This window comes from Nestor notabilis, unplaced genomic scaffold (assembly GCF_000696875.1).
Source record: "Nestor notabilis isolate BGI_N333 unplaced genomic scaffold, ASM69687v1 scaffold12923, whole genome shotgun sequence".
NCBI classification, from domain to species: domain Eukaryota; kingdom Metazoa; phylum Chordata; class Aves; order Psittaciformes; family Psittacidae; genus Nestor; species Nestor notabilis.
The window spans coordinates 1-12,458 of NW_009922435.1; the positions used below are offsets into that span (position 1 = coordinate 1).

Genomic DNA, 12,458 nt, shown 5'->3' on the forward strand with positions numbered 1-12,458 from the left:
TCTTTTATTTGCTATGTACCTATAGAAGCCAAACTACTATTTGCTATGTACCTGTGGAAGCCAAAGCTACTTCTATCCTTGATCCACAGGGAAATTGCAAGAATATCCAAAATAATAGAATTGTGCTTTGAAGTATCAGATTGTACAGTGTGTTTATTTCATAAAAGTAATAAAGTAATAAAATATTCCTTGTCTTCAGAACTATAATGGAATTAAAATATTACACATTATATATTATCTCTTGATTTTTACTAGAAACTTTATGAAAGCATGCCTTAAAATAAAATAAAATAAAGTCTTAGATAAAGTGCAAATACAGACGCTTGAAGCAGAGATTCATGAAGCAGGGCTTGCATCCCCAGTTCAGGATTGCAGGGAAGAGGGCTATTTAGACATACCCATTTCATTAATGTCCCCAGATGGCTTGTGTAGTCCTACAGTTTGAGACCTAGCTCAGTCTTAGTCCTAGAAGCTGAAACTCCTTGTTTATGGTGCAGCTCAGCTACATTAATTCTCCTTCTAAGCCTAATCTTCATTCCTGTGGTGGGTGAGCATCTATATGTCTCGTCCTTCATAGATGTAGCCCAAAGTAGTTTTTACACATCCATTTGTGAGCAATTTGTTTAATCTTGTAGGACCTGCTCCTTAGAGGTACTGCTGCTATGGATGTTAACTAGAACTCTTGTCCATAGTCCTTGGATAGAAACCAGGTACTGAAAGAAAGATGAATGTGGAAGTTTCTTCTATTATTAATAAGTGAAGTGGTATAGCTGATGAGTTTGTAGCAGAATTATGAGCAAGAAGATACTGGAGAAATGAACATCAAGTTATGAGCTTTGTTCGCAAATGGTTTTAAATAAATTGCTAACATTAAGTGACTTACAGAATATATGTGTTCCTGTACTGAGGAATCTAGGTATGATCTGTCCAGATGCATATAGAACATACTGCATTCTTAAATTTTCTTTTGGTCTTTTTCAGGTCCATAATATATTGGCTGAAATGGTCATGGGTGGAATGGTTTTGGAGACCAACATGAATGAAATTGTGACTCAGATTGATGCTCAAAACAAACTGGAGAAATCTGAGGTAAGAGTGATGCACTGTGTAGTTTCTAAACTTAAAAACATGGTTGCAGTAAATGTGTGCTATATAATGCTGTTTGTCCTTCAGTAGTAAACTATATACAGCTGCTTGCTTCTAAAGCTAAAAATTGCCAATGTTTCTTTAGGTTAGGATGTCATGTCTTTCATCCTAAGTAATAATTGCTTAGAGTTGCTGCTGCTTAGATCTTGCTGTTTATATCTAATAGCGTTGTGAGCCATTGTTACTGGCATACTTCTGTAGTTCAAATTTCTCTTGAAGAAAACATTTTATTTCCAGTGTATTTATTATGCTGGACTAGTGACTATAACACTTAAATGAAAATAGATAAAAACTAAAGTGCGTATACAAAGACTACATATTCCTGTCTGCTAGAATGTTGCTAGCACCTGAAATAAATCACAGCATATTTAGCATCACAATAATCATATTGCAATACAAAATAAGAAATTGGACAAAAATGGACTACATAGAATTTAAAGCCCAGTTTTAGACCTTCAAAGTATATACAAATTCTTCCGTTTTGGTAATCTGAACATTTGGTCTTCAGCTGAGTAGATTTGAGTAAGAAAGTGATAGTCTGTGTATGTCCATAGCAGTCTGAGTGAGCGATACATAAATTGTGGGAATCCCTTTTCAATTCAACAGTTGTTGAATTTGTGTGTAGGAAAATCTAAGGAAAAACTTAAGTAAGGGTTTTAGAATTACTTTAGCTGTGACAGAATATTACTGTTCCTTTAACATCACTAGCATGTCTTGTAAGCCCAAATACTACTAGTTATCTTAGCTTAGTCTGTGACTGATTTCTGTTGCTCAGAGTAATTCCACAGAACACATCATCTGATTTTTGAAGTGTAATACTCATATTTCTAAACAAACCTTTGCTTGATTTGGAGACTTGTTTGTAAAGTTGAAGTCAGCTGAGTAGATTGAAATATTGCAGGTTGCATAAATATGAACTAAATGACATTTTAGGAGAAGACCCAGAGAGCTTCCTAATTTTAACTTCAGTGCAACAAAGAGAGAAATGAATTCTTCAGCTTTTTGTGGTACAATGTATACTGTTCTCCTAATTCTGCAGTCTCATGCTGCACCACTTCAAGTTCTTTTAGTACATTAGAACACTTAATAGTCTGTTTTGCACAGCTTCCAAACTGTATCCAAGAGCAGGAGAACACTGTGAAAACCAGGAAAAAGCTAGGTATGATACAATGCGTAGCAATATACATCCAGAAGGCTTGTATTGTAGATTATGAAGATGTCCAAAATGTTCATTTGAACCTTTTTCTCAAACTCAGAATGAGCCATTGATCACAGAGATAAATATTTGGAATTATTCTCATAATTTTTTACTATATTTTAGTAACTTCTGTATACATACATTTTTCTTTATTTGATGGAAAAGTAACATAGTGTCCCAGAAGCTGAACTTACTGAGCAGCTATGTTCTACCATGTATTGTGTGCATATCAGTTCTACCTAAAGCACTTAATGTATTTATTCTTAATTATGTGAATTCTGTTACTAAATTAACTGTAGACCAGTCTCTACCTAGTCGTCTGAAACACATCAATTCAGTGCAGCCAGCTAAAATGCTTGCTGTTTTCCATTATTCATCAGTTAGTCATTCTTCTTTAAGATGCTTTTAGTATAAAAATAGGTGGTAGAAGATATAAAAAACCCATGTAGAGTTCAGAGCATATGCAGAGCAAGTAGCAATCTGTTCCTCGCCATTCAGCAATGAATTATAAAAGGTAAAGAACTAGCAGTGATAAATTAAATCACTTGGTGACTGGGATGGAGTAGAGCATTTCACAGTCTGCTCACCACAAATTTCTTTTTCTTAGTTCAGTGACTGTTTCTTGTTAAGTTTAACAGTTGAGATACTGTTATGCTGAGATACTTCACTATACCTGGTAACTATTTCCTCAGATCATTAATCATTTGTTTCATGTATATTCACAGAAATTCCTGATTGCTATTTCTTTTGCTTTTGTCTTTCTGATCAAGATTGTAAGTCTTTGAACATGTCTTTCCTGAATACTTATTTTCAAGATACAAGCAAATCTATTTTGTGTAAATCAAAATCAGTAATAATATAATAATATTTTTGAATGCTGGTCAGTGAGAAATCAAAACTAGTGGATCTTCTTAGTTTTCTTTAATTTAAAAGATTATTTTTAAAAATATAGTAATTATTATTGATAGAGTCTGTAGTTCATAGGGCTGCCACCTAAGCCACAACACTCTCACTTCTGTCTGTTTGGCTTGTTAGACTTTTGTCTTGGCTCCATAAAATAGCTGCTTTAAGGTTTAATTACCTTTTATAGTTGAAATCATTAAGCTAATTAAGTTGTAACTCAGCTATGTTTTCAGAAATATTTTATATCTTTTATTGTGCCCACCTGGTTTCCCATAATACACAGAATTTAGCCATTTGACATCAGGTATTTGTTTAGTTATATTACCAAGTTTTTAAACAGGCTTTCAGTTAGAATTCAGTGAAGAAGTTTGAATGTATTTATTAAATTCACAAATAGTTGAGCAAAGTTACTAAATCAAAAAAAAATTGTTAATGCTTTCAACAGAGATTAATTATATAAACTATTGTGAGGGAGTCCCTAGCTTTGATTTCTGATCCAGCTCTTACATTGCTTGGGTGGGCTATGAAGGAAATTCTATTTCTACCCTGAGAAATGTTGTCTTAAATGCATTTCCCTACCTTCCAGTTTAGCGTTTATCTGTGAATGGATTTCTGGTCAATCCTCCTAATGCCAAAGGATCACTGTGATTAAGGGAGGGAATTTTTGGGAGAGGGGTCATTGGGATTTTATCCAGAGCCTCTGGAAGTATTATAAGTAAGCCTGGGCTACCTCTTCTCTATTTGGAGTGTTCAACTGCGTGTGATTTAGACTTTTAAGTTGGACCTCATTTTTTCCGAACCTCCTGATCTTTTCTAGCTCTTTCCATTCTTCTCTCTTGCAGACCTTTATCTTTCAGTCTCCCAGACAGGACAGGTAGACAAAGGTATTGCTGAATTTTAGAAAAAATGTACTTTTAACAAAAAGGGAAAGCAAAATGATGTCAAAGGCAATAAATTATGTAGGCCAGACTCAAAAATTATGTGTAAAAATACCCATACTAGTCCTTGTAGCCTACTTTTTGTGCTAGTTTCTTCTTGTAGTTCCCTCATCTTTTTATTGGCTATAGTGTATTTTACTAGCTTTCCATTGACATCATATTTTTTATTTTATTTCTCTTCCTGCATTTTAGAATTTAACTTTTCTTTTTATCATCATTTAAGAAACAAAGGAATATGAACTTGTATGAATATTTACAAAAAAACCCCCAACAAAACTGATCTAAATAAAAATTGAACACACAGATAACAAAATATGGTGTGACGATATAATGGAAATAGCTTCCTTATTGGGAGAATTTTGTACCTGATATTTAAAATAGGCAATATGAACCTTTTGCTTCACCATTTAGTATTCCCAATTGAAAACAAAGAACTTTTGCCAGTTTGCAAAGAGAAGTTTCTGAATAAGTTTCAGGTGAACAAGACATTAAAAAAACCCCAAAACCAAACCAAACCAACCAAACACAAAAAAACCCAAACCAAACACCAAACCCAACAAACTCAAATAGTTATGCATACAAAATAAAATTAGCGGTGCAATTTGTAAAGATGATCTTTAAGTATATCAAACAAAATGAGAAGGGCATCAGCATGTACTTAACTTCAGAGGTACATTTGCTGCCCTTGCAATCTGAATTACTGGATTTTGCTTTAAGATATCTTGGTAACTGCAGTCATTGAACATCAATATTAACAAGGAACCGAAAAAGGAGAAGGAAAATGTATTTTTGAAGTTCAGTTTATGGTCATTGTTGCCCATCATTTGCTATTTGAAACAGCTTAACAGTTTGAATGTCAGTCAATGTTAACTGCAGTACTTAAAAAATCATTTCCACTCATTTTAAGTATCTGTGTATTCAAACTACAGGTATCTTAAACAGCTGGAAGCTTAAGCAGATGAAGTTTATTTGATTTATGAATAGCTTTGCTTTTTACTTTTTACATGATCTAAGATAAAATAATGTAATACCTCCAAGATCTAAAAACTATAATTCTGCGATTGGATTTAGTAGCACTAAGTTGTAAAGCGTTAGCTAAGAATATTTTTGGGTAGTATGAAACATTTTACCTAAATTTGAAGTATGCTATAGCACATGAAGAAAATCAAGCAAATGACCTTCCTCTGCCTAATGTGTCAACACTTGTAACATATAATCTGTATTTCATTGTAGCAGTAGGGAGCTTGATTTCTATTTTATTTTTATTATTTGTGCAAAGCTAATTTTCTTTTTTTCTGTTCTGCTCGCACATACTCTGTTTTTATTTTTGGGTCTGGCAATGAAAAACAAACAAACAATTAATCATTCCCATCCATTACTCTCTTTGTGATTCAAGTGCTTAAAATTTCTAAGAGTATGTCTTAAGTCTTCTTATCTGTTTGGCCTCATTTTGATATACTTGCAGACTTCATTTTGTTTTTTCTCTAATTATGTTCATTTATTTAACTTCATAAGCAGGGGACATGGTCATTCCTTTATATTATGTATTGCATCCTTTCACGATTTCATAACCCTGCTGCTTTGAAGTCATACTTGTACTGGAAAGAAGCATTGGTATGAAACACCAGCAGCAGAAAGGTCCTAGGACCTCCAAAATACCTGGAAAAGGGTGGCTTATTTTGCAAAGCGTTAGCCTTCATTGTTTTGTTTTCCAGTAGGCTGTATATTTTTATATGTTTATTTTAGGGATAGCTAGCTCTGTGTAGAGTTGTTTGAGATGGAGGTTTGAATATTATTTTTTTTTATTCATATATGCATATTAACTACATTTGTGATGTGCAATACTTCTTTGAAATTATCTGCATTTCTTTATAAAGAGTAAAACAATGTTTCTGAGATCGCTTTCATATGAAGTTATTAGTGGGGCATTATGAGAAAAGGTGATGATAAGAATTAAGAAAATTGGTTCCTGTGATGATAAATAATGACCTAAATAAACTAACAGATCATGGTGGCACTTGGTAGAATAGGCCAAGTAGAATAAAAGTTCTGTTATTAAAAGTGTCTATTCCAACCTTTAAAATAAGTTTTTTTAATGTATGTGGCATTGCTTTTTCACTCTAAAACTGTACGAGCATGTTTACGTGCATTTTTTACAGTAACTGAATCTAAAATTTTAATATACAGCATTTCAACATTGAAGTGCAACCTCCAATAAAAAAATACATTGAGAATACAAAGCAGCTGTGGCAAAAATGTGGTGTTCTGTAATACCAGCTGTATGCAATTCGTACTGTATTTCTGAAATTTTATTAATATGTCTTAAGTTTCATTTTCACTGCTTTAGTCATTTGCTCACTGTGACAGACAACCATCATTCACTGCGTGTTTAAAGCTTGCTATGTGTTTTGGTTGTTTTCTTTTCTAAAGTGAAGCAGTTTTTTCTTTGCACCTCACCAACTACCCGCTGAATTATTTTACAAAAAAGGCAGTTGAAACTTGTCCAACTCAGTGTTACAGTGATGGCTCTTTAATTGAGTACCTCTATAAGACTCATTAAATGCACACTGAGCTGGAAGTACTTCTTGTAGTGTCTTTGTGTTTGTAAGCACAGTTCACTTTCTGTAAAAGAAATTATAGATAAATGGAAGACTGCGTACTAGTTCACTGTTGACACGCTAAAAAGGAATGCTAAGGTATTTGTATATAGTAGTGTTTGAAATAAGGTATAAGTTATCCAGTTTGGAAGTTTAAGTACTTTTCAGTCATTTTATCCACTAGACATTTTTTATGAACTGTTTGCTGTCTTAGAAATACTGCATGTGACTGTATTATGCTTGATAGGGTTGATGTTAATTGTCATAAATAGCATTCTGCTATGCATATTATGTGCACATTGAGTTACAAACCTACTTAATATAGAGAATTACAGAAGAAAATGTGATAGTTTGAAAATCTCTACTCCAGCATATGATAATGAAAAACAATCTCGATGGCAAAAGTAAAGAGATAATCTCAAATTCATAGTGCTTTTCTCAGGGGTCTTTTCTGATCCTGATCCAGAACAGTCCTCATGAAACATGACTGATGAAAGTTGTGACTGTATAGGGGATGGAAGGATAATGGTCATGTCAATTGTGGTGTTTTAAATAATTCTCAATTGTGTCTCCATTGTATCCTCTGCCATTGGGGCGGGAGGCAGGGATTTAGTCTGTGTAAAGAGGATAGCTTCAGGTAGGTAAAAATAATGACCAGTTATACAAAAGCTTTTATTTGTCCATTATGAATAATAAACTTCCATTAAATTAGAGTAAGGAATCTCCATGCTAGTCACCTAGAAGGCATCTCTCTTTTGAATTGCCAGCCATGCCTGTTTGTGTGGACCACGTCCATCACTTAAGATATTTTTCTGATTTCCCATTGTTTCAGTTACAAATTGTATAATTCATTGCTTTTGTTAATACTTCATTAGTATTTTCATCTTCTCTGTGGAAGACAATTTACATTGCCCCACTTTTGGTTTTGCTTACAGAATTTTTCAGAAAGTTGCTGAATACAGAATTTGAAGGATAGAACCGAATAAAAAGGAAATGCATTTTATTTTTTTTAATCTGGGAAAACTTCACTGGTAGTTACCTCTTGATTTCAAATTGGTATTTCCAAGTTCTCAAATATAAAAAGGCAGTGCTGAGCAGCTTGATATCTTCTGCACTGTTTTTTAATAGATAGAAATAAATTGCAGTGTCTCATACTGCTTCTCTAAGATACTGCAGATTCGGGGGTGAAGATTTTGGATACTTGCATTTCTTAAAACTACTAGTGTTAGGTCTTCATAAAGGTACTGCAAATGAGACAGCCACTGAGTGAATGATCTGGTAGACTTGGTGATGTTAAGGGAAACCAAGGAAAAAGAGTCTTTGCAAATACCTTTTCATACCTTTTTAGTTTTACTTGGTCTGTACTGCGGGGAGCCAGTAATTTGGATTATGTCAGGGCCAAAGTGGGAGCAAATTATTTGGTTGCATTAGAGACTTAAGATTTCCTGAGTTTTCTACTCTACCCCCACATGCCTTACCCAACTCTGTCATTTCTTGTATATGAGGGTTTGGCAGGGGAGATGTTGTAACAGATGATTCACGGCTTTCTGGTCTCTGTGCCTGGTACTGGGAATCCTCCTGTGACTAAAATCTAGGGATTTATGGTGCTTTAGCCTTTCCACATGATATAAAAGGGTTAGTTCAAAATTGGAAACTTTAATCGGTTTTACTTTGACTGTGGGTTATGTTTTTGAAGGGAGAAGGGGAACAGAAGGTACAATATTAAATGGAAATCTCATGTTGATTTGACCTTACAACTTTTTCTTGTAAGAGAGTAGTAAAAGAGAGAAAATACTATTTTTGGACAGCCTTTGAAAAGTAGAGTTGTTATCGAAGGAGTATATAGTGTGTCTGTCTCCTTTTGTGCAGTAGTGCACGTGGGTACCACCACAGAAATCAGATGTACTTCTCAGTAATTATACCCTGTAATTGCAATGAATCTCAGTGGAAATCAAGACTCTGGAAAGGTTATACTTTAAGCAGTAGTCACATACCAACACTATTTAACAATCAAATATGACTCAAACTTTTCCAGAATTTTTTTTTTTTTGTTTTGCTGTATTCCTTGTTCAGAATTATTTTATCTGCAAACGCATGCAGTCTTTGACACTCTCACAATGACAGACCTTCCGTTTCTACAAGTCTAGTCTTTCGTTTAAGCAGTTCTTAGCATGTTCCTATGTTTGTTGTGAATTGTTCCTTTTTACTAGGCCTGCAAGATGCCACACTCCAGAACCATAGCAGTTCTGAAAATAATTTTGTGGGTTTTATTCTTTCTGAAGATTTTAATTGTACTTTTAAAACATAAAAATAAAAGTTAATTTTTTTACATATTAATGTATCTTAGAATATGATGTAATTTTCTGCAAATAAGAGCACTGTTTTTAAAATCTTCCAGGCTTTTTTTTCCCCAAAAAACAAAAGTTATGTTTACACTTTTTTGGAAAGCCTGAGGTAAAACCGCACAACTAATTCTAAATACACACAGAGAAACTGAACTTCTGGGAGAAACATTTCCATACTTAATAGTACCTTTTATACACAGCATCAAATACAATACTTAATTATTGGCCTTTTTTTAATAGTCCTTGAAATAACAAGGTTTTGAAGAGGTGACCTTCAGCAGCAACAGGGAAGGATCCTGTTCTGTATGTCTTCAGACCTCTGAGCTGTAAATCATTACAGCTGAATGCTGTTTGTTAGCATTTCAGTAATATACCCTAGTGTGTAAACTTGGCAGTCTTTAAAAGGTAGAACTAAATGGGAGTCAGTAATGAACTTCCTTCTGTATTACAAAACTTGCATGTTTATGCAGGAAGGCTCTGGTTTTAAATAAAGAGACTATGCACAGTAGAGGACTTTAATACAAAATAGTTACTTCAACGTTTAATTTGGCATAACCAAGTTATTTTGTCATGTTCCAGTGTGCCTGGGGGCTGAAGGTATGTTAGCATTTAATTTGATACTGTGGGATAATGGATTACTCCAGTTGGTCTGTAGAAATGATCTCTCTGCATGCTCTTTATTAGCTGCAAAAGCAAGGTATTTATCCTTTTCATTTTAGCAACCGTGAAATATCATATATATACACACATATATAAGTTATTTAATTAAGTAATATGGTTCAACTGACATTCAGTAGCTTGTTACTTTGAGGTTAAGTATTCTGAACCTATAACCAACATTAGTCAACTGTCAATCACGTGAACTCTTTAGAATAGTTAAAAGACAGCATATATGATATACCTCAAGATTGTCTGTTCTATAACGTACATGTTACACACGCTTGGATAAGCCTCCTATTCCTCCCCACATACTTTTCCATCAAGTTGACATTACATGTTTTACCATATAAAAAGGAATGTGTGAACTGTTTTCTCTTTCTGGTTTAATATTTCCAAATAACCCATTTCATTCCAAACACAATTACCATCTGGTCTTTCTAATTGTGTAACCATGGGAATACTTGAAAAGTTAGTTGTGTGTGTATACTGCTGATGAATTTTCTTGTGACCAGCTTTGCCTGACTTGCGTTTTTCCTCACTTTATACACAGGCTGGTTTAGCAGGAGCTCCAGCCCGGGCTGTTTCAGCTGTGAAGAATATGAATCTGCCAGAGATCCCAAGAAATATTAATATTGGTGACATCAGTATAAAAGTGCCAAACCTGCCCTCTTTTAGATAACATGTCTACTCCAGGTAAAACCAAGGAAGAAATGTTAACAGAGATTTACCACGTAATTGTTTACTAAATAAACAACATGTCTAACTTTTACTATTTGGATAAAACTCAAGGTACTGTATAGACATAATTTGAAAATCTGTGTGGAGTTGAATGTTGCTTTTGTCTTGTTTGTGAAATTAAAGGAAATGGGTGATTCCCATGTGATTTCCAAATTACATTCCTATGCCCTTGTAAGGCATATCACTGTGTCTCGGCTGCTGCAGTATTTTGGGAAAGTATTTAAGATCTTCTTTACTTTGTATAACCTATTATGCTGAGGTTTTTTGTATGTTCACTACAGTCAATAATTAGTGCATTCCTTAACAATTTCTGCTGTTTGTCATGATTATCCTAAGACTTCAGTGCAAATGGTGCATGAAAACATCAAACTCTTGTTTAAGTAAAATAATAAACTAGACTTCTAAATACCCATTTGTCCGAACTCTACTCTTTGCAATAAGTCATGTTATTTCCTATTCATGGAGCCAGTTGAGTATATATAAATATTATTGTAGCAGGCATTAATGTTGTAGCTTAATCTCTGAAGGAATTACATGGGGATATCGTGTTGAACATATTGCCTCTTTACATTGCTCACAAAAGCTGTTCGTTATTATTCTGAAGGAAAAATTGCCTTTACTGAAGATCTGATGACTTCTGTTTACATATAGATGTTGAGAAGATACTTACGCAATCTGTTAGACTTTCTGATGGTCTGCTTTGTTTTGAGAAAAAGACCACTGTGTGTTACGTGGAAAGTCCAGAATGATCTGAGAAGATTGGGCAGCTCAGAACTGTAAATGTGAGTGGTTTAAGTAATGTGATAAAGGCACTCTGGAAAGGTAAATGAGGGTACTTTAATAGTGCCTCTGTGCCTGGTGATATTTGTGATTCTGTACTTTGAGAATTAAATTTATAAGATGCTTAGTATTGTCAAGACCTCAGAAAATCTAAATGCAATCACCTCTGTGTAAGTTGCTCAGCTCTTCAACTCTTCTGTGATTTAAGAAAAAGTAAAGCAGGTAGTGCTTGTTTTTTATAATCATGCTTTTAAGCTCTGTGTGATGTACAAGTCTCTTTAAATAAACAATAAAAATATCATTGGCATACTTAAGGATTCCTGTAAAGTTTTCTTCTCCAAAAAATTATGCACCCAATATTGTATATGAAAATACAATAATACTGTATCAAGGGCAGCACATTTCAGAACTAGTCTAACAGGTCCTGTGTTATGTCAGAAATTTGGAGTTTTATGTAAATCAAGCATTCTTTTCCTTGAGCTGAATATTAAGACATGGCCCATAGGATAAACTTGAAATCACATCACATTTTCTGTTTGGTCCATAGTATTATCACTGGTCCTTTTTGAAAGAGAAAAAGACAAAGACAAATTACTTCTGAAGCAGAACATCTGGTACAATCCAAAGAATTTTAATATATTTCTTAGGGAGGGGAAACAGAAGCTTCATGTGTGTTGTTTGTACTGCATTCAAGAAGCATCAAGTAACACTACCTAAAAAATGCTTTTGAAAACCAAATTGCCCTCTCCGTATCTCTTGAAAATTAACTTTCTTAGTTTAAGGCTTTAGGAAATTTCAGGTGGGGTTTAATTAGAAAACTGCCACTTTCTTATTTCCACTGAAGAAATAGGGAGAACGAAACATGGCATTCTTTTCCCTATAAAGGATTTTTTAGTATGCCCAAGTTTGACAGCTTAGCTAGTACCAATCTGGGACTGTTGTAATTTTACCTGCTTTTGTCAACTTTCATTTTTTTGCTTAATGCATAGACCATGTGACATTCAAAGTTAAAGATGCTGAAAATTTTCTGCATTGTTCCCCCTTTGAGGTTTTAGTTACTGCTGCTGCTAAATGATACTCTGACCCACAGAGAGTTCTTCTTGCTGTTTGTGAGAGGAGCTCACAGTTTCAGGAATTCTTCGAAATCCTCTAT

General features: G+C 34.1%; 1 protein-coding gene across 1 annotated transcript; it reads left to right on the forward strand.

Moving 5' to 3' along the window:
* Nucleotides 1-981: 981 nt before the first annotated feature.
* On the forward strand, nucleotides 982-10,931 carry LOC104403465 (AP-3 complex subunit sigma-1-like; the record flags this gene model as incomplete). The annotated part of the gene is made up of 2 exons (XM_010011612.1): nucleotides 982-1,089; nucleotides 10,338-10,931. Coding segments are annotated over 2 exons (237 nt in total), but the record flags the coding sequence as incomplete, so codon positions are not given.
* Between the last annotated feature and the right edge of the window lie 1,527 nt (nucleotides 10,932-12,458).